Source organism: Hevea brasiliensis, chromosome 9 (assembly GCF_030052815.1).
Source record: "Hevea brasiliensis isolate MT/VB/25A 57/8 chromosome 9, ASM3005281v1, whole genome shotgun sequence".
Taxonomy (NCBI): domain Eukaryota; kingdom Viridiplantae; phylum Streptophyta; class Magnoliopsida; order Malpighiales; family Euphorbiaceae; genus Hevea; species Hevea brasiliensis.
The window spans coordinates 26,453,989-26,478,056 of record NC_079501.1 but is presented as its reverse complement, the minus strand read 5'-3'; the positions used below and the strand labels follow the sequence as shown (position 1 = coordinate 26,478,056).

At 32.0% G+C, this 24,068-nt stretch overlaps 1 protein-coding gene and 1 pseudogene across 1 annotated transcript; one reads left to right on the top strand and one right to left on the bottom strand.

The window, feature by feature from the left end:
- The first annotated feature begins 17,547 nt into the window (after positions 1-17,547).
- LOC110654602 (uncharacterized) lies at positions 17,548-19,839 on the top strand. The gene is made up of 2 exons (XM_021810631.2): positions 17,548-17,783; positions 18,512-19,839. Exon 2 carries the CDS (start codon positions 18,549-18,551, stop codon positions 19,422-19,424), a length of 876 nt encoding a protein of 291 aa, XP_021666323.2. The 5' UTR covers positions 17,548-17,783; positions 18,512-18,548; the 3' UTR covers positions 19,425-19,839.
- Positions 19,497-22,036, bottom strand: LOC110654592 (thylakoid lumenal protein TL20.3, chloroplastic-like; annotated as a pseudogene).
- Between the last annotated feature and the right edge of the window lie 2,032 nt (positions 22,037-24,068).

The following is a 24,068-nucleotide window of genomic DNA, read 5'->3' as shown; positions in this document are numbered from 1 at the left end:
TGACTTCAAGTTTATCCCACACTTCTTTTGCAGATGCACAACCTGAAATACGATTATACTCAGTTGCATCAAGTGCACAATGAAGAATGTTTAAAGCTTTAGCATTTGAAGAAACTTTCTTCCAATCAAGTTCATTATATTCATCTTCTAGTTTTTCTCTATAACCATCAGCATGCAATTCTAATGGAATTTCAGGACCTTTAACAATTCTTTGCCATGCCTCAATATCAACAGATTGAATAAAATTTCTCATCCTCACTTTCCAAAAAGAATAATTAGAACCATTAAACAAAGGTGGTCTAGTGATAGAGTGTCCTTCAGCTAAAGGTGCAGGGATACCAGCTGTGTTAGATGTGCTAGCCATTGTAGGATCTCTCTAAGGTGTTTAAACCTCAAGCAAGAGAGACAAGCTCTGATACCAATTTGTTGTCCCAAAGAAAGTGACCAAGAGGGGGGTGAATTGGACACTTTAGACAATTTTTCAGCCCTTGCTCTAGACTTAATGAAAAATTGAGGCTTTGCACTTCTATGTATGTGTATAACTCTGTTCCTAGGGTGTAATTTAAGTAATCAATCAAGTTATGCACAAATACTAGTTCATACACAAAATAATTACTTGATATCAAGTGTATTTTCTCACATAAAATTCAGAGTTTGCAATATTAGCTCAATAAACAAATTCTCAACACATTCAATATATATAATCAGAAAATCAAAGTGCTGAAAATTAAAGAGTTAAGGGAAGAAGAGAATCAAACACAATGTTTATAGTGGTTCGGCTCTCTTAGCCTACATCCACTCTTCCCAAAGTCCCACTTTGAGAGTCACTCCACTATTTGATCTTTTCAACAGGCAAGATTCAAAGCCTTTACAATATCAACAAGCTTCCCAGGTGCTTGAGGACCTTTACAACGTCTTTGCTTCCCACAAAAGACCACAAGCTTCACAAGGTGCTTGAAAACCTCCCACAAGCTTCACAAGGTGCTTGAAAACCTTCCACAAGTGTGTCCTCACACTTACACAACCTTAAATAGGTTTTGATGTAGAAGAAATCACTCTCAATAACTCTCAAATACAGAATTTAATGCTAGAAGATTGAGAGAGAAGATTTGCCACTCAAGCTCAAGAGTAATTGAATGAAAGCTTTAAAAACCACAATAAATTCACTATGAATAAGAACACTTTCATTAGTTAGAATTGTAGTAAATGATGCCTTTTATAGGTGCTTTTCATTGCCAAAAACGTCTGCTGGAGAGTGTGTCTAACGGCTCTTTAATTTTCAAAAAACTAGCCATTATTGCTTAGAAAGTCGTGCAGCAGAGTTGAGTCAGGTCAGGTCATAAAAATAGTTAACTAAAATTTTCACCGGTTAACTAGTTTTGTAAGATAGAGAATTTTAGACATCAAAACTAGTTAACTAATTTTTGCAACGGGTTAACTAATTTCGCTACTGCCAGACTTAAAAATTGAAATTTTGAGTTTTTGAAGAAAGGTTGTAAAAATTTTTTTGACCATTCAAAAACCTTAGGAATGATATAAAAACACTTTCTAAACCCTTGAATCTAAAAACAAAATTGATTTTAGGTCTCAAATGGCATAAATTCTCTAATCTTGTACAATGGACCTAAGAGCTTAATTTCTATCATATTTCTTCATGGACTTTGATTCGTCTTGTGTTATACAAGATGATAAACTCCTTTTATATCAGCCATGTCAATAGAATAGTCCTTCCATCAGTGTCTTTGCATATCATGACCTATAAAATCACTTCAAATACTTATGCACAAAAGGTTAATGTATATTTCATTAAGTTTTGTTATCATCAAAATCAAGCTCATTTTAGCTTACAGGGCCTACAGTATTAGTACAAATTTTGTTATGTTCTGAGCCCCTACCTTTTGATCTCATTTTTTAGGTTTTCTCTTCTCTAAGTTAGCCTTCTTTCTTGCCATTTGAGGTGGTTTTTCTCTGCCCCTCTAGACAAAGGATGGTCCCCTCCTCACCTCCTCCTCCAGGTTAGTGGGTAGGTCACCTTCTGTAACGCCCTCACCGTAGGTAGTCCGTACATTTCACTGTTCCGACGACTAATGTCTGTTCGGACAGTCAAGATGTCTGGAACTACACTTAAACTATAGTGAGGAGGCATAAATTAATGCAATAAATATTAAAAAAATATAGAAAAAATTTTGAAAAAATAAAATAAAATTTAGAAAATTTATTAATTGGTATAAAATAATAAAAATAACCCGATGAGCACCATGAATGGCATTTTGGTCATTTCACCTCTAGAGGTGAATTTTGACCTAAATGTCAAATTAAAATTAGAAAATAAAATAATTAATATAAATTAAATTTATGAATTTTAATTTGGAAAATGAGAAGAGAAAAGAAAAGAAAAGAAAAGAAAGGAAAAAAAAAGGTTATGGAAATTTTAAAATTTAAAGTACACAATAGAATATATATATATATATATATATATATATATATACCCATTAGAAGACAAAAGCCACCGACTTCATCTTCTTCTCCACTCTTTCTCTCTCCCTTCCTCTACATGGCTAGCACCCTTGTCCCCCATTTCCCCAAGCTTTCAAGCTTGATTTCCCAAGCTTTCACATACCAAAACGCATAGCACCCTTCACAAAAAATACTCCCCACACCCTAAGAAAGCTATAGACACTCATTGGAAGCAAGAAAATTGAAGTTAGGGAAGCTCAAGTAAGGTTAGTGTACTAATCCCTCTTCTTCTCTTTATTAAACATGAAAAGTATGTTTAGCCAAGCATAAATGTCATGAAAACAAAAAGAAAATCTTGAGGAAAGAACCCTTGAATTTTTGGCAGCCATGGAACTTGAAGTTTGTTGCTTTTAAGTAATGAAAAATGGTTCCATGAGAATGTGTGATGAGTTGAAATGTTTGGGAGTTTGATTGTGTAGTGTTTGTGTAAATTTGAAACTTTGGAAACTAGGGTTTGTGTAAATGATTGAGAACCTTGTGTAAATGCATGAATTTGACCTAATTGAGTTGAGATTAATGCTTATAGAAGTGCCACATATGCTTATTTGGAGTTTGGAAGAAGGAGGAGATTGAAATTGGGAGCGTGAATTTTCTGTAGGTTGTATTATTGTTGAATCCAGTAGCTTTTTATTGCCATATCTCCCTTTGTGTTGCCCCAATTGGTATGAGGCCAATTGGAGGTGTTTTGGGGCATCCAAACCTTCATTTTTCAGGGAGGAACCTTGCCTAAATTTTGTCAAAATCATGATCAATTCTCTGCCCAAACCCGGATGATCAAACACTAAAACCCAGAAAATGACCAAATGAACAGTACGTGTTCATTTGGTCATAACTCTCTCTATACTGATCCAAATGACCTAAAATTTACATCAATGGAAAGCTTAGACATAGGGCTACACTTTTCATGAATACCACTTGACCCAATTTTGCCTTTAACTAAGTCAAATTGTTAGCATAAGTTGGGTCACTAAAACTGCCAACTCAGAAATTGTCAAAAATACTATTCCTTTGGTATGCTTGATCAGTTTTGAAAAAAATGTCATAACTTGGTCTCCAAAGCTGTAAATTGAGTAAAACTAGTGCCAAAAGTTTTATAAGACATAACACAATAATTTTTATGTTTTGACCAAGCTCTAGAAACCATTGCATCCTAGGGAAAATATTAGCCAAAATTAGGAATTAAAATCTGAAAAATGTTAAGTTGAACCCAGAATGCCATTTGATACCTATGTGTTCATTTGGCCATAACTTCCACTAGGAAATTCCATTTGAGATGTGCCAATATGATATGGAAACATGATACTTAGGGCTACAATATTGATTTAGACACCTTTGTCGAATTCTAAGTATAAAGACCCTAAAAATAGGAACAAACATACTGCCCTGAAAATTGACTATTGCCTTTATAGGATTAAGAGTCCAGATTAATACATTGACTATAACTCACTATACCAAGCTTGAAAAATTATGAAATTGTACCTGAGAGTCCCTAAGAATAGAGGAACATATCTTGTGAAGGAACTTAAGTCTAAAAATGACCATAAAATGATCAAATGACTAGTCAAAATTTATTGACCAAGAATTATAAATTCTGGACAACTTAGAGGTAAAGGGACCAGTTATGGCATTTTGACCATAACTTGAGTTCTATAACTCCAAATTCAGTGATTCAAAAACTGAGATTCAAGTTTAAACATAGAGGAGCATTTGTTATGAAGTAAGTGTGACCAAATAGACATCCTAACCTAGTCAAATTCCTAGATAAAGATAACACATCAAAATGAACTTAAAGAAAGGTTCGTGGGAAGAATGCTATACATGGTGATTAAAATACTCATAAGACTAATTAAATATTAAAAATGATATGAATATGTAAATTGGGACTAATGTCCCATTAATATGAAATTAATGGTACTACTGAACAGTACCAGAAAATAGTAATAGTGAATAGTGCTAAAATAATTAAAAATATTTAATTGCCCATAGTATACCTAGACTTATTTATTTAGTTTGGATAAATTAGTATATCAATTAGGGACTACAGATAGCAGTACTGCCTACCGAGAAAATCATGAACTGATAATATATGTATGGTATGATTGTTCTACAGGCTATATGTGTAACGCTCTCACCGTAGGTAGTCCGTACATTTTACTGTTCCGACAACTAATGTCTGTTCGAACAGTTAAAATGTCTGAAACTACACCTAAACTATAGTGAGGAGGCATAAATTGAAGGAATAAATGTTAAGAAAATATTGAAAAAAATTTAGAGGAAATAAAGAAAAATTTAGAGAATTTATTTATTTGGTACAAAAATAATAAAAATAACCTGATATGCCCCATGAAGGGCATTTTGATCATTTTACCCCAAGAGGTGAATTTTGACCTAAATGTCAAATTAAAATTTAGAGAATGAAATAATTAACATAAATTAAAATTACAAGTTTATGAATTTGAATTAGGAAAAAAAAGAAGAGAAAAGAAAAAAGAAAAGAAAAGAAAAGAAAAGAAGCTAAGCTTATGACATAAAAAAATAAAGTACAATAAAAATACATATATGTATGACACAAGAGACAAAATCTACCTACCACAAGTCATCTTCCTCACCTCTCTTCTCTCTCTCCCTCTCTTTGAACTGTCCACTATGGGAGCTCTCTCCCTCCATTTTTGTTCTCCTTAAAGCTTGATTTTCCAAGCTTTCTCCTCCTCAAAACCCATAGTCCCCTTCATTAAAAAGTTAGCCCACTCCATACGGAAGCCATTGATAGTGAAAAGAAAAAGAAAAGTTGAAGTTTAACAAGTTACCTAAGAGGTTAGTGCCTAATCTTCCTTTCTTCCTTTATTAATCCTTGAGTTAAGGTTAAAATGAAGTGAAATTTGTAAGAAACTAAAAGAAATAGGCGAGTTTATGAGGGGAGTGAATTTTTGGTACCCATGGTGAGTGATGGTTTTTAATGACTATGATGTATATCAAGTGATTTAATGATGTTGGTTGATGCATTTATAAGTATTAGAAGTTGATTTATATTGAGATTTTATGAGGTTGAAATTGTGAGTTAGAGTTTGACCTAACTTTGGTATTTTTGTAGTATACCATGCAATTGGGATTATTGAGATGTGTTGATGATATTTAGAAGTGCCTTGAATGTCAAATTGAAGTAAGGAAGTTGGAGGAGAAATGAATTATTGGAAGTGCTATTTTCTGCAGGTTGTGTTTGTTGAGGGCAGTATACATTTTAGGCCATAAATGAAATTTTGTGACCCCAATTGGTATGAGGCCAATTGGAGGTGAAACTAGACCCAAAATAGCCCATATTCTATGAAGAAACTATGCCTAAATTCTGTCCAAAACTTGACCTAAATACTACCTAAATCCGGATTACCCTGCAACCCAACCCAGAAAATGACCGAATGAACAGTACGTGTTCATTTGGTCATAACTCTCTCTATACTGGTCCAAATGACCTAAAATTTCACCAATTGAAAGTTTAGACATAGGGATACACTTTTCATTAAGACCACTTAACTCAATTTTTTCTTTAACCAATTCAAATTGTTAGCATAAGTTGGGTCACTGAAACTGCCAACCCAGAAAATGACCAAATGAATAGTACGTGTTCATTTGGTCATAACTCTCTCTATACTGGTCCAAATGACTTAAAATTTCACCAATGGAAAGTTTAGACAAAGGGCTACACTTTTCATGAAGACCACTTAACCCAGTTTTTCCTTTAACCAATTCAAATTGTTAGCATAAATTGGGTCACTGAAACTGCCAACCCAGAAAATGACCAAATGAACAGTACGTGTTCATTTGGTCATAACTCTCTCTATACTAGTCCAAATGACTTAAAATTTCACCAATGGAAAGTTTAGACATAGGGATACACTTTTCTTGAAGACCACTTAACCCAGTTTTGTCTTTAACCAAATCAAATTGTTAGCACAATTTTAGTCACTAAAACTGTCAATCCAGAAATTGTCCCAAACTACTATTTCTTGGTATTTTGACCATAACTTGAGTTCTATAACCCCAAATTTAGTGATTCAAAAACTAAAATTCAAGTTTAAACATAGAAGAGCAATTGTTATGAAGGAAGTGTGACTAAATAGATATCCTAACCTAGTCAAATTCCTAGATAAAGATAACACACCAACATGAACCTAAAGAAAGGTTCATGGGAAAAATGCTATATAGGATAATTAAAATACTCATAAGGAAAATTTGATATTAAAAATGATATGAATATGTAAATTAGGACTAATGTCCTATTAATATGAAATTAATGATACCAATGAACAGTACTAGAAAATAGTAGCAGTGAATAGTACTAAATTAATTAAAAATATTTAATTGCCCATAGTATACCTAGACTTATTTATTTAGTTGGATAAATTGGTATACCAATTAGGGACTACAGATAACAGTACTGCCTACCGAGAAAATCATGAACTGACAATATATATCTGGTATGATTATTCTACAGGCTATATGCCTACTTAATGGCCATTGTGCCTACTTTATTTCTGGCTTTACAAGCCTGACAGCGAGTCTCGTGCTCGACAGCTGGCCTCGTGCCTGACAAACGTATACTGGATAGACATATGGCTGTCTAACCAGTATACACCCGTGCATCCAGCTTTTATAATTTGTTATAGGTTTCTTGGGCACTGAAAAATAATTAATTAAGACTTAAAATACAATAAGTAATCATAAAAGATCCCGATAATGTTAATTATTTCCAAAGAGAAATAAAAATGTAAAAGACCCAGAAATTATGAGTTGCATATATTGTTTCAAATTATTAAATTATTGTTATTATAAATTATGCACCACTAAGCGTTATGCTTAGCGCGTTGGTTTTCCATCGCGTAGGTACTGGAGATCAGTCCCAGCAGCCGCAGCAGCAACACCAGTAGTGCACTGATAGAGCTCTGATCAGATCTGCCATTGTCTAGAGTCACCTCACTGGTCTTTTGTATTTTGGTAGGGCCCATGTATAAACTAGTATTTTGATTCATTATGTTTATTCATGATGTAATTACTAGTTTATGATGTATTTCATTTTGGACTTGAAATGAAAACTTATAATTTATTATCTATGAATTTCCATATGAATGCAATAGATGACACTTCATTTTGAGATCTCATAAATAGTTGTGAATGATATGATAAAAGAGAATATGATATGGAAATATGTGAGATGACTATGAATATGTTAACAGGTGATAGTGGAACCCGCTAGATGCTAATACAACAGAGGAGGATCTGCCCGGGTCTCCACAAAAATAAGATATAAAAAAAAAATTCTACACATAAATTACCTGATTTAAATAGCATTAAAATTTACAATAGACATGACAAGATAAGATAGGGTGCTCCGGCACCGAATGTGGCACTTCTTGCTCGGCTATACAATAGACGGGTAAGGGGCGTCACAATATGCCTACTTACTGGTCATTGTGCCTACTTTATTTCTAGCTTTACAAGCCTGACAGCGGGTCTCGTGTCTCGATACCGGCCTCGTGCTCGACAGTGCATATCTGGGATGACATATGGCTGCCTAACCAGTATACACCCGTGCATCCAGCTCTTATAATCTGTTATAGGTTTCTTGGCACTGATAAAAATTAATTAAGACTTAAAATATAATAAGAAATCATAAAAGATCCCAATAATATTAATTGTTTCTAAAGAGCAATAAAAATGTAAAAAGACCCAGAAATTATGATTTATAGATATTAATTCAATTGTTTAATTATTGTTATTATAAATTATGCACTACTAAGCGTTATACTTAGCCGTTAGTTTTTCATCGTGTAGGTACTGAAGATCAGCAGCCGTCACAGTAGTGCTCGGATAGAGTTCTGACCAGATCTGCCACCGACCAAAGTTACCTCACTAGTCTTTTGTATTTTGATAGGGCCTATGTATAGACTAGTATTTTGGTTTATTATGTCTAGTCATGATATATTTTATTTTGGACTTAAAATTAAACTTAAGATTGAAATGAAAACTTGTAATTTATTATCTATGAATTTTCATATGAATGCAATAGATGATACTTCATTTTGAGATCTCATAAATAGTTGTGAATGATATCATAAAAGAGAATATGATAGGGAAATATTTGAAATGAATATGAACATGTTAACAGGTGATTAGTAGAAACCCATCAGATACTAATAAAACAGGGGAGGCTCTGTCCGAGTCTCCACAGAAATAAAATATAAAAAAAAAATTTCTACACATAGAATACATATTTTAAATGACATCAAAAGTTTACAATAGATATGATAAAACAAGATAGGGTACTCCGGCACCGAATGTAGCACTTTTTGCTCGGCTATACAGTAGACGGGTAAGGGGAGTCACACTTTCTCCTCCAGTTTAGTGGGTTTCCTTCCCTATTGTGAGGTAGCGATGCATGTCGAATGCACCAATTAAATAAAATATTATACTAGACTAATTAACTTATAGCAAGAGCAAGTAGAGGTTGATCTCATAGATAAAGGTGTGATTTATTCAGTTATAACCAAATAACCAAATCGAACTGAACTGATGAAATCGGTTATTTCGGTAAGAGTAAATTCAGTTCGGTTACCTTCAATTTGGCAATCAAACTAACCAAATGGCTCAGTAGAGAGATATGTATCCATCATAGAAATTAACTATAAATCATTGACACTAATGCAGTAATTCATTCACTTAATTAAATTGGTTGTAGAAATCAAAAAAGCATTAATTTTCATATTTCTCCTTACTTATTAGATTAATCAAAATAAGCATCTAATTAACTCCTAACCAATAGAACAATCTTAGTCAAGTGTAAGATTTAGCTCAATGGTAGCTTTACCATACTAGAGAAACATCACTAATTCTTGATAACAATTACACAACAAGAAAAATCATTTAACCTGGATTATGAATCTCTAAGCAATATGATGAATTCACACAATATCACTTTTACTATTGATATAAAGTTAATCAAGCAATTATGGACTTAATCAACTATACTAAAATTAGACATATATGAATAATTAAGTAGTAGGTCTCCTAAATAATTAAACATGCCATCTTTTCATGAATTGCAAGGGAAACATAAATATTCAAGTGAAGAAAATACTAATTTAATTGACAACTCAAAATAGTCTCAGGATAATTATTCCATAGTTTCAACAATCCTCTCTACTGAACAAGGAAACTACTCACTCATGGTCATAAAAGAAAATACAATCAAAATAATAAAAATGAAAAAGAACATGATGCCCTTTATGAATGGAATTCAAACAATTTGAATCTGATGTTGATGATGATACCACACACTCCAAATGGATGTAGAAGCACTCCACAAGCCAAAGAAAAAGAAGAAATCATACCAGCAGCAAGATCAAGTAATCGATACTTTGAATGCATAAAAAAAAAAAATTTTGCCATTATGAGTAGAAGGGAATTGATAAGCTCTAGATTTGTATTTTAAACCCTTTTATAGAGAATATTAGGTTAACTAACACTTTAGATTTGATCTGGAAGTTTTAGTTGCATTTTGACTTAATTCTCTCTCAAGAATCCTAGTTAAAGTAGGAAAACAAATTAAAAATAACTTTCCTTATATAAATTTTCTACTTGCACGACTTAGGGGACCCACACACATCTATTTTATTTATTTAGGGCCTTAAATAAAATAATTAAACCTACCAATTAAGGCCATAACTCCTAGTCCCATATAAGCCCAGAATGAGATTTTAAAACTACATGATGCCCGAGTGATGTACTCGATTTTTTATTCCAAGTGGGTGAGTCCAATCCATGTTGTGCCTAAGAAGACTATCATCACAGTTTTGAATAATGAAGATAAAGAACTTGTCCCAACTAGGGTTCAAAATGGATGGAGAGTGTGCATTAACTATCACAAGCTCAATGCTACTACTAGGAAGAATCACTTTCCATTGCCATTCATGGACCAAATGCTTAAAAAGTTAGCTACTCATGCTTCTAATTGCTTTCTTAATGGTTATTCTGGTTATAATCAAATTGTCATAGCACATAAAGACCAAGAGAAAACAACTTTTACTTATCTTTTTGGTACTTTTGTTTATTGTCATATGCCTTTTGGTCTTTGTAATGCTCTATATATCTTTTAAAGGTGTATGATTAGTATTTTTTATGATTTTGTTGAGTGCATCATTGAAGTATTTATGGATGATTTTACTGTTTTATGGTGACTCATGTGATGCATGCTTGCATAACCTTACACTTGTGCTTAAGAGATGTGTTGACATTAACCTTGTTTTGAAATTTGAAAAGAGTCATTTTATGGTGCATCAATGTATTGTGTTAGGGCATGTTATTTCATCTAGAGGTATAGAAGTCGGTAAAGCTAAGATTGACACCATTGCATCTTTACCTTACCCCACCAATGTGGGGGAAGTACGTTCTTTTCTTGGTCATGCAAGTTTTTATCAAAGATTTATTAAGGACTTTTCCAAGGTTGCTTTACCCTTATGCAACTTGCTAGCAAAAGATGTGGAATTTAGCTTTGATGAGGTGTGCAAGGTTGCATTCAACACATTGAAGGAGCTCTTAACTTCAGCTCCTGTGATCCAACCACCAAATTGGGACTTGCCCTTTAAAATTATGTGTGATGCTAGCAATTATATCGTGGGGATTATTTTGGGGCAAAGAGTGGGCAATGCACCTTAAGTGATATATTATGCTTCGAGGACCTTAAATGATGCCCAATGCAATGACTCCACAATGAAAAAAGAACGTAGATCTTGGTCACACATAACTCAACATAAAGAGCTCACACACACTCAACATGTGACCCTCAATGTAGTCTAGCTCAATTGTACTCATTTTTCATATAACACCTTAAAATATGCTAATTAAGGTTCATCTAAGCCCATAAGGTCATATTCAAACTCTAAATAGTGAATCACAAATAAGTTTCATTAAGGCTGTCCAAAGAAGCTCAATATGAGTTGATGTCCAAATTTATTCCTTTTTTTACCATTAGACTCCAAACACTATGAATAAGACACCTCTAAGCCAATTTTTTTATTGGCTAACTCCTCATCAAAATTGCACCTTTATATGCCTTAAATTGCTAGATGTGTGCTTTGCTTCTTTCTATGTTCAATTCACCTCTTTATGCTTTATAAGCTTTTCCATGCTCTTGTGAATATCTAATAACATCAAAACAAGCATTAACAAGCTAATTAAATAAGAAACAAACTCAAAAGACTAAGTATATAATGATAAAAATATGACATTTTAAGCAATTATCAAGTAAGGTCGTAAAGAGTTTTTATTTAGTAAGGGGGTGACGGTGGTAAATGATTGAGGGATTTATAGGCTACTAGTAGTTGTTATGTTTGGTTCTATTTGTCTCTACTCTTTTTTTTTTTTTTTAATGCAGGTTTATGTGGTTATACAACAAAAGTTCTTTGGGGATTTTATGCTGAGAACTTGGAATCGATGGGTTCAAGTCCTTTAGTGGGTGTTGTACCTCCTAGGGTCATTACTGATGCCATTCTTCAAGCATCCAAATTCTTAAAGAAGCTTTGCATTACTGCCTGTTAGTTCCCCCTGGGTTTAGATCCGGCTCACACTAGGGCTCTGTGTGTTCTTTCGCGACAGTAAGTCCTTGTGGTTGCTCTTGGTTTTTGGTTCTTGAGCATTTATGTTAGGAAATCTCTAGTTGTAGGCTTGGCTGTGGTTTCTATTTCCTCTGCTCTTCCTTTGAATCAATTTTGTTGCTTTTGAAATGGTCTTGCTTTAAAAGTGGTGCTACCATGGCTCCGGTATTGTTCATGCAAGTTTGCCCAAGGATTAGGATTGTTTGTATCTAGGCTCTGACCTTTTGGTTCTTTGGGTTAAGCAGCCTTTGTATGGGCTTTCATTTTCCAAGCTTGGTCTTCTAGCATGGGCTCTATGTGGGTTTAGTGATTACTTTGTTATATGTAATTTAGGATCTAATTGGATTTAGGGATAGCAATGGTCATGGTACCCGTGAAAATCACTCTACCCGAACCTGAATCCAATTAATATTCTCAAAGTCCGAACCTATCCCAAACCCGATTAAAATTTATTCTCAACTATTTAAACTTGTTCTAAATTCGATTATTATTACCTGAAAAATATTAGAACCCGTTGAATTCTACATATTTTAATTAATAAACTACATGAAAATATTATTTTTATTAATAATTTATATTTTAAAATTTTAATAATTTCATAAAATATTTAAATTTCATTTTATTTAAAATAAAATATATAAAATTTATAAATATAATTATAAAAAACATATATTTTATATTAAATTAAATATTTATATAAATGGATTTGGTAATGGATACCCAATATGTAAAACTCGAACCCGTCACGAATATAATTTTTTAAATGCAAACAAATTCTAAACCCGATTATATGTGTTATCTAAACTCGTCTTATTAGGGTTAGGGCAAGTCGAGTACTTACAAAAATTTAATTCATTGCCATCCCTAATTCGATTCCAATATTTATACCGGACCTCAAGCCTTTCCTGAAATGAATATTTATCTTTGATAAAAAGAAGAATTATAATAGTACATAATTACAATATAGATATCATAAATTAATAGCTAGTAGTAAAGAGCGGTTATGTCTCTTGAAAAGGACAAGAGGAAAGAGAGTTGAAAGGGTGTATGGGCACATTCCCTGATTGGAATGCCCAAGGGCCAACCGTCAAGGAGACAAGCAATTCTTAGCTTGTTTATTGACGTTTCAATCTTTTAATTTCCATTTTTAAAGTTTTCTTGGTCGTTTTCTGGCCCACTTGAGAAAAAGAAAAGTAAAGAGGAAGCAACTTGTTAGATTTCTTTAATGGTTGATCGATGCTTAGCTTGGGAGTTTAGACAGGCTTATCCATCAGTGTACCTTTGTACCATAACGAAATCATATTAGACAGAGCCTTTTCCACCATAATTAATAGTTCCTATTTTCTTTTAGTTAATTGACCTTACCTTGCAAGACTACTTCACATCTTTAATGCATTTTCAAGTGTAAAATCTAATCGTGTCTAAAAAAAACTCAAATCACCAAATTTATTTAACCTTCTCATGATAATTATGTTGGAATTATATATAAATTTCATATTGAGAAAGTATAAATGTAAAAGGGTAAATATAAGTAATTAAATTATAACATTGAATTAATTAGTAATTTTAATGTGTAAAACAATCTAATCACTTATTTAAATTCGAATTAAAATGAATTAAATTATAATTTACCTAACACTATCTTCAAATTTAACAAATTATACCATAAATAGTTCTTGACTCAAGTTAATCCACATTTAATGAATTTCCAACAACATGAAAAGTCTTTAATACCCTTATTTTTTGGAGGCAACTAGTCAAATTTTTTTTACCCCAATTGACTTTTATTACTTTTTGATCTATGAGAAAAGAACAATAAATTCATTTTCATTTCCAATAAATCTCTTCAATGAGTTGTTTTGCACATAAAAAAAAAATTTATGGTATGCTATAACTACATATTATATACACATATGACATGTTACTTTTTTTTTTTTTTTGACTAAATGCCAATATTTAGTTTTTAATTATATAAAAATGTGAAAATTTACTTAATTTAAAATTTCAAAATTTGAATTTTTTAATATGTTCCCCTTTGTAAATATATCATTTTTTATCAATAAAGTTAGTATTCCTCCTATTGCATTTAATAACTCTGTCCTAATGAAATTAAATTAATTTATACAAGTTGTGCGACTGTAATTTAAAAGAAAAAAGAAGAAAAAGAAGAATTAACAGTTCAATTTATTGCCCTAATTGTTTCAATTAAGCACATTTACAACAAGTACATGGTCATCAAAAAATTAACAAGTTGAGCTGTACAATTTTGGGTCATTTTTAAAATCATGAACATGAGGCGTGGAAATAAAGTTGCAAGCCCTGTCTTCATGCCTATACCCATGTGAGTATATCTAAATGCATTTATTTTATAATCATATACAAAATATAAAATATATAAATAGATAACTTTAAGTATTATATATATATATAAAATATGATAATTAATATATAAATATTATAAATATAGAATTAAAATAAAAGATTAATTAGTTAATTAGAATCTTAGTATGTAATTTCTCAAATAAATAAGAGATTGTATGAATAAATCAAATTATAAAATAAAATTACTTCTAATATAATATTTAAAGATTATAAACTTAATTATTGAATACTCAAATCATTATAAGAATTTAAATTGTGATATTTGAACACATATTTAAAGTCTAAATAAGTCATGTTAAATTAAGTTTGACTTATATTTATACTTTTATTAATACTTCTGAATAAAGACTAATTAATATAGTATTTATGATACTCATACCGTAAAAATTAAAGCATATATGATAAACTTTCAAATTAAGACTTTTATGATATTAATTGTACTCATATTACCAAAATTAGACATATATGATAAACTTCCAAATTAAGATTCTAGTACTATTACTATCATAATTATGACATTTATGATTAACTTTCATATTAGAACTATTATAATTAGGGCATATAGACTTCTGAATTAGGACATATATAGTACTTATGGTACTCATACTATCAGAATCAAGAAATATATGCTACATTTTTAAATTAGGGGATGTATAATACTTATGATGCTCATCGTATTAGAGTTAAAGTATATATGCTAGCTAAATTTTCGAACTAGGCCATGTACAGTACTTGTGAGTATTATCAAAATTAGGGGATTATTAGGGTTATAAATGAATCAAAGCATATTTTAATTGTTAAAAAGAATCACTATCATATTTTACATTAATATCAATAATTTTTTGATAAAATAAAAATTTTTTTCATTCATACTCATTGTTTTTACAAAAACAATTGAAAAATATAGTATCAGACTACTAAAATTATAATCATGTACTCTATATTGAAATAATAAATATTTATTATTATTAATTTTATAAAATTAATATTTTATATATTTTCTTATAATGTAACAAGTTATTTTAAATTTATCAACTCAACTAATGTAACTAAATGAAACATAATATACTAGAATTATTAAACAACACATATTGAATATCTCAACAATAAAATAATTATAATCATGTGTATTACCTATTAAAATAATAAATATAAATTATATATTGTTAATTTTATAAATATTGTTAATTTTACAAGAATATTAATATTTATTTGATAATAATTTTTATGCATCATGTCAAAATATTTTTCATAAAAATAAATAAGCAATATAGTGTATATAATAAAAACATATTTATCAAATAAGTATTGATAAAATTTTAAAGCCAAAAAAAAAATTAAAATTTTAATTTTATAATATATATATATATATTAAGACCTTTAATCATAATAGATAACTAATTTAATATCACAAAAGTTTTATTTAAATTATATTATAAGATAAAAATATAAAATGAAAGTATATGGCAAAAAAAAAAAAGTAGCGTAGGCTCTTAGGTTCAAATCACATGTATTTTTGTTAATTTTTATTTTAGTAAAATAAAATGTTTTAAAAATTAAAATGAATGTAAAATTTTTTTAGTAATTTGTATTTTGTATTGAAACTTTTAGTGTTTTTAAAAGTAATATAAATGTATGAGAAATAATTTGAACATCAAATTTCAATTGTACATATTTTTTTAAGAAAATTTGTAGAAAGACAATAATGTTAAAAAAAATTTTTTTTAAGTATGAAGTCAAAAAATTATCTCAACTTGATCGATGTAGCATCACTCAAATTATATTTATGACTAAAAAAATTAAAAAGATGAATATATTAGGGCCTTAAAATTATGACGTTAATATGCAGTGGTAATGAGGCCTGTTTCTTCTCGGATGGTGTGGCGTGTGCGTCGGCAACACAGTCTCTCCTTCTTCGTGCTGTGTTGTGGATGTTGGGTGGGACTTCCTCCCTTGTTGGCATCAAGATGACTCTTTATGGGTCGTTGCTTTGCCGTAAGTTTGAGATTGGGAGCACTTTTCTCTTGAGATTTCAAAAGAAAGAAGATAAAAGAGGGATTTGCTTGTTATTTGGGATTAGCTGGCTCTTGGTGGTTGGTTGTTTGGGATTTAATTGACTCTTGGTATTTGGGTGAGGGAAGGAAAGGAACAGGACTCCTTTTAGTATCGGAGTGAAACTCCCAACACGTCACTACTTGTGGAAGCCCTCCCTAATGTTTCCTCTGATATATAGGTACCCGTTCAACTCTCTTTTGCATACCATCCTTCATCACAACTTAAATTAAATTGTGTAATCTATCTTAGAATTAACAGATTTATGTTCTTTAAAAGCAAGGCTGGATCTTCAAGCTGGACACAAGAGCAAAATGCACCAAATAAGGTATAAGCGGTAGCTTCCCATCTGGGGTATAGGGTATGGGGACAGGGTGCTAAAATCTGCGAAATGGCAAATGGTTATAAATTTAGCAAGCTAGCTAGATTGTCTTGCCTATGCTCCCATTTGCCATGGTCTTGACCATGCTGCCCCCAATATATCTAGAGGTATAATCAGGAATAATTATATATAGGACAGCACAAAATGCTCAATAATTTTGAGAAGCAAGGACGGCATGCAGGCCTAATAATAATTGCATAGCCGTGTGCATACGTCCCCACCAACTTTTGTCAATTCTGTTTTAATTAATTATTTATTAATTCTATAATATTTAATTATAAAAAATAAATATAATTAAAATTTATAAAATAATTTATAAAAAATAAAATATAATATTAAATTATATTTAATTTATAATTATATATATATATATATATATATAATCATATTAAAAATATATAATACATATAAAAAATTTATTAAAAAATATATATATAAATTTAATTTTTAATTTAATTTTAATTTATATAGTTTCAATTTGATTTTAACGTGATTTGGATTCCATTTTCAATAAATAATCAGAAACAAACTAAAATATAAAAAAAAAAAACTTTGGCTCCGTTCCATTCGGCCCTACCTATAAGTATCAGAATTCTGCTCAGAGAGAGAGAGAGAGAGAGAGAGAGAGAGAGAAGAATACTGGTGGTTTCCCTTCTTCTCGATCGATAGTTGGTTGCTGAGAAACTACATTGGTTTACAGAATCTTTGAACAGAAACATTGAATCCCACAAAAACATATGTCAGATCAGTTTGCCGTTTTGCGTGTAAACTTGGATTAGTTTTTCTGTTCGTCAATATTTTTCATGGTATGCCTATTTGTTACAACCTTTTACGCGAAAGAAAATTCTCTCCTTTGATTTCTCTTCGACATTAATTTTAACCACTGATGATTTGGCTGTTATTTGATTTATTTTTCTTGTATACTTTTTCTATGCCACAAAAAAGAGGTTAAGAGAGATTGGAAAATCCAATTTTTGGTAGACTACAATGAAGCTTTATAGAATATAACTAAATGAGTTTTTCTGTTTCCCTTTTCTTTTCTTAACTATATGAGTTTTTCTTTTTCCCTTTTCTTTTCTTTCTTGTTCTTTAGCTTAATTGGTAAAGTTAGATTGATTTGACTGCAGATAGGAATTGTATATCTGTTTGAGCAGTAGTAACAATTGCCAGAGGAATGATCTTTTAATTCTTGTAGAAGTACTTGGGTTGTAAGTCATTGAACAGAATTATTGATGTTGTAAAGGAAATCATATTCACCTGTCAGTGAGAGATACCAAAATTTCTGAATCACAGTTTATTGTTGCAATTTGTTGATTGATAAAATAAAAGTTTGGTTTTTGAAGCGGCCCTTCCTGTCTTATTGCTTCAAAATTGTTCGATATGTTGGTTTGTTTAGGTTAAAGGATCTGTTGTGCTGTGTGGCGAACCATAAAGTTTTTGTTCAGACTAGAAAAATAAAGATCGGGAAAATATACAGTGCTTTTTGCTTAATGGTTTTTAGATTTGGTAATTCTTAGTAATTTGGGTGATGCAGATATGTATCAGGCGTGTTGAAGTTGTAGAGAATCAACATGCTTTCAGAAAATAGATATGATTCTTCCAAAATAACTTTCAAAAGTAAGGCACTGGATGTTGAATGTGCTTCTTCTGATGTTTTAATCAAGCACAGAAGCAGGACAATATTGGCTGTTAGGGATTTTCCTATAGGTTGCGGTCCCTCCAAAAGATTTTGCTCTGAAGTGTTAAAAAACTCTGTTCACTTTGATGTGCCAGGCACAACAGATGATTCAAAGTCTAAAGAGAAGTTAATTGAATCATTTGATGAGAGGCAAGAGCTTGGATTGGTGACAGAAGTTGAATTGCTACACAAATTTTTGCAAGATTCTTTGGATAATGCAAGATTGGTCAACCCATTACAAATTTCAGTTTCTGAAGCTACTAAATTGCCAAACAAAGCTGTGCCTCGGAGAAGGATTTCAGCTATTCGATCATTCCCTCAGGGCTGTGGAAGAATGACTCAACAAGTTGATAAAGAAGTTGCCCCAGAATCTGTTGCTTTAGAAACCAATGGATTAGGTCACTATACACCAGAAGTTGGCATATTGTTAAGAAAGAAAGGAGAGGCAACTAGGAAGGATGGTCATCAAAAGAATCTTGCAAGCTCTGGTAAAATTAATATGTTTCAATCATATTCAAAATGCTTGGAGATTTACCAGGGGAAACTGCATGAGAATGATATGGACAAATGCCTTGATGGAAAATTATCAGGCCATAGCAGCATTCATCCATCACAGGAAATAGCCTCTACTCATTTGGAGGTTCCTGGAAACCGGGTGATAGTGCAGGCATTGATGGCTGCACCAAGTTGTCCGTGCAGAAATGGGAAATGGAGATCCAGATCAAAACTAACAAATGGTGTGGCCAAAAGCAAAGATAAGAAGCATTAATTTAGCACGAGGTTTTGACAGTTGCTACAATAATAAACCACTATTTTTCTGTGGAAATTTGTGGCCCGAACATCACAGAGTTAACTCTACTAAATGATAGACTCTTATGAGTTTGCCTGTAAAATTTGCCTTCTATGCAACTGCTTTCTCCAGGAATGCACCATCGAATGTTGAACTGCTAAAATTAGATTCTCTCATATCAGCAGCTGTGAAATTGGCTCTTCTGTATCAGCCATTGAGATTTATAAGCACAAAAATGCATTAGCTCATTTAGTCATTTATAAACTTCAGTCAAGTAGAATTAACATTTTTGGCACAATCCAAAATCATTCCTTTTTTTTGTACTCTCTTTCTCTCTCTTTACAGTACTCAATTGAAAAATATATTGATGCAAATTTACTTTTCATTGCTGGCAGTAGCATTGTTGTTCAAATAGTAGTGTAGTGGTTACTGATAAATTCCAAATTGTGAGCTAGTTTTTGGTACCAAGTTACGGTGCTAATTCATCTTCTTTCACTTATTGTTTTCAAATTATATGTGCTCAGATGGTAGGCAAGAACTAGCTGTTCTCCCTCCTACTATGTAGGGTATGCCCCCCAATTTTTACAGACATTGAATCAGACACTAACTGGAGTTAGCCTAGTTGGTACATCCAAGATAATCCGAGGAAAAAAAAAAAAAAAAAGAATTAGAGACGAGACATTACCTGAAATATTCATTCACATGCACTGCTTTCCTGGATAGGGAATGCAATTTAATGATTTAGAACACCAGAATGCTTGCAAAATGCAGAAGCCTTCTAAACAACACAAACCTGATATCTGCAGAACCGAACTGAGCTGCTAATCCTATAACAAATTCACCAATCTCAGCTTCATACTTGTTAAGATCAGCAACAGCAGGCAAGCTAGAGCAAAAGGTAACAACTGTAGCTACCAATGCAGTTGAAACTAGTGTTCTGCACCTTTTGGATTTAGAACTATCGACCTTGTACCTAGTTGTGAAGCAATCTTCCTTTTAAGGAAAACTCAGTTAGCTTTAATTTGAAAGTTGAAACTAAGATGGTATGACTAATTTTGACAATATCAGTGTATATTTATTTATCATGGTCTTCTCTTTGTCCGTGTTGTATGGAGACTCTGAGGATGGAATAGTGATGATGAGGAACAGTTCTCAGCAGCCACCACTGACTTCATAACTGGCCAAGTTCACGACCGTAGGCCTCTCATATATGCCCTATTGGGCTCGAACTAGTCGGCTACGTGGCTGGGCTGGCCGGCATCTTCTAAATGGACATGGTAGGTGCTAATATGGATCTTCAGTCCTTGGTTTTCAATTAATTAAGCATCTTTCATCTACACTAGACAGCAGTTTAGCCCAATCCTTTCATTTGGTATCGCTAATTGACATGCCTTGCCTTATCATACTGCTATATATTGTCCATTTATACTAAATACATTGATTAAAGATAATAATTATTATTTTTTTTATTAAACTTTATTAGTAAACTAATCAGTACAAAAATTATCCAAACATCCTAATACACAAATATATTTTAATTGTAAAATTTTGAAAAAGCTTAATGGAATAATCATTTTAAATTGTTTTGTTTACAATGATATTTGGAGTTTATTTGGCAACATAGATATGCATTTGTGGAAAAAAAATTTTGAAAAATAATATTACCCTTGTTCTAGAAGGGAGATTATTGGATATTTTTGTTATAATTAATGCATTGTCACTCAGATAATTAAACATATTCAATTCAATTCATAAACAACAAAGTATTGTTAGAGCAGTTTCTTCCACTTCTTAACTTATTTTTATGCACAAATAATCCAATGGAACAGTACTTCACTCAAATGGCATAGATTTCTTAGGTCCTACATATTTAATTACCGCTGGCTGCTTAAAGTAATTGCCTTTATTAATCAACTCCCAAGAATGCCATGTATCATCGTCCTATATAAATTTTAATAAATTACTTGAGACAATAATGCCCATTAATAGCATTTTATCTTCAGATATGCGAATGAATAAGAGGTCAAAAGTAAAAACAAAAATGTCCAAGCAGGGTGACTTTGTGTGTCTTTGTGTGGTTGAAAAAGAAGAACAAAAAATCTGTTATATATATGGGTATGGACATGCAATGCAAGTCTTGGCAAGGGCATGTGGGGTTACCTAAGATAAAGGGGGGAGTTAGCTAGCTATCAATTCATCTATCCCTTCCCTCTCTTCTCTTCTCCCCCTTAAAACTCTCGTGCGTAAATGAATACGCGTAAATGAATACCAGAGAGAGAGAGAGAGAGAGAGAGAGAGAGAGAGAGAGAGAGAGAGAGAGGAAGGATTGAGAGGCAAAAACCACAGACACAGGTCAGTTGGGGGAGGCCAAAGAAATATCAGACACCATACCACATTCAAGATCAACTTTATCAGATTCTGCCTAACCCCTCCACAATAACGCAGAGAGAAGAGATTGATCCTGATGATATCCCCACAAACAGCAACAAATAGCTCCTATGGCAGGCTTTTTACAGTGATAGCTTTTCCTCATTCGTACATCCCAGCATCAATGCTTGCATGCATGCTATTGTGGCAGCATATGCACACATACACACGAATAAAACAGCAATAATGCAGTTCAGAATAATATATATATATATATATATAATTTCTCCCCTTTCCCTCCTCCTTCTCTCTCTATATATAAAAGCCTCTTGTTTTCACTAAACAGTAAACACATTACTCTCTTTTTATTGCCTGGACTGCTACCCTAGCTAGTCTTAAAAATCCTGTTGAAAACACTGCAGTGGTCCTCAATTTTTTTTTTCTTTATTTTGTCTAAGATAGGCCGCCGAACCTATCCTTTCTGTACATCCCCACAGATATAAATCTTAATTTGTAACACCCGATACTCATAGGAAATATTTAGTCTGCATCAATTGACAAAGTAAATATTAATTCGAAACAGCCCACACTCAATTGACATCCATGGTATATATAACAATTATAATACCTAGGTATGATTGCCCAAATAATTTTCAGCTCAAAAATTAAATTCAAATTATTTCTTATAATTGAACTTGAAATATATAAATTCATCAAATATTTTTTTGTCCTCATTCGACTGGGGACGTTGCATGGGAGATAACTCAAATGCTGATATCGATATCAAAAGATTTGTCATCTTGATAGTCAAATCAATAATTTGTAGTTTCTGATTAAAGCGTTGACAATAATGATATAAGTAATATAATATTGGTTTAATCTGAAATTTGAAAAAATAAATAAATAAATAAAACACTTTCTTGTCTATTTCTGTATTCGTTCTTGACCAAATAATATTTGCAGAAGTGGGATTATGGGTTAAACCTTTTATGCTAAGTACGCTAGCAGCTAGGTACTCGAGCCTTGTGCTCTATCAGAAGAAAGCACCAATGGTCAGCGAGGCAGGAGGCTCTTGCGTCAGGTTTGGATCTGCCCTTATCCTATAGACTGGACTGGTGATGTCCAAAGATTTATGTCGGGTAATTAAGCGCTAGGTTGGGTTTTAATCTGTCATCACTGTGCTCCATTCATTCAAAATATGTGGTTAAACCCAGCAATTCTTATTTTTTTCTCATGAAGAATTTATCTCTACAAGTCACTACCCTTCTAACTGTTCGTTTATGTGGTCTTACCCATCATCATATCATAGAATAATCTTGTCAATTGTAAATTATTGAGATCCCTGTGGAAAATATTGTATTTAATTAATTAAACTCCACTCCGCCAGCCATATGGAATAGATTGCCTATTGAATATGGATGATATATAACGGCTCAACCACATTAATATTTGTGTTCATCAGTTTTATATCTTGGTCAACATGACCCATCATATATATCAGAAACATTATTTCATATTGTCAGAAATGACATTTGCAAAACGTAAAGAGACAAATTGGACAAAACCTTCGTGTGGAATGAAGGGAGATTGCGCATTATGTCATTTAACTCCAAAGAGAAAAGCCCCAAACTAGAATTTTAGTACTCAATTGGGTCTCAAATTTCAAAATAATTACTGACCATTTTATGATTTTTTTTATTTATTCGTCGTACTTGTCTAAATTTGTTAGTAATAGTACTAGTAAGGGAAAATTACAAAAAAGTATTATGTATTTCACTCATTTTTACTTCAGGATTTATAGTTTATTTTGTGACAAAGTGGTACTTTAAAGCTTGCACCGTTAGAAAAAAATGATTTTTCGTCTTCTTTTCGTTAAAAAAGACTGATATGGAACAGAAAGTTACTAACGTGGAACAAAATCTACCGTAGAACAAAATCTACCGTAGAACAAAAAAGTAGCATGTGGTTTCGCTCCTTTTTACTTCATGATCTATGATTTATTTTATAACAAAGTGGTACATTGAGACTTGCATCATTAGCAAATTAATTGAATTATTTAACTCCCGGAAACAAATCCTTCACTTTTGAAATACCATGGAAAAGTTTAAGTATATTCTCTTTGAAAAGCTCAATTTTAAGTTTCTAGTATTTTATGATGCCAAATCTCTAAGCTAGAAGAATTTGATAAGGCATTTAAAAGTGCTAGGGAGTTCAAAGGGCAACTTTCACCATGAACTCCTCAAGGCAGTGCTAATG

What these genes read in the sequence shown, in the direction of transcription:
- LOC110654602 (XM_021810631.2), top strand. Translation starts at nt 18,549, where the DNA reads ATGCTTTCAGAAAATAGATATGATTCTTCCAAAATAACTTTCAAAAGT.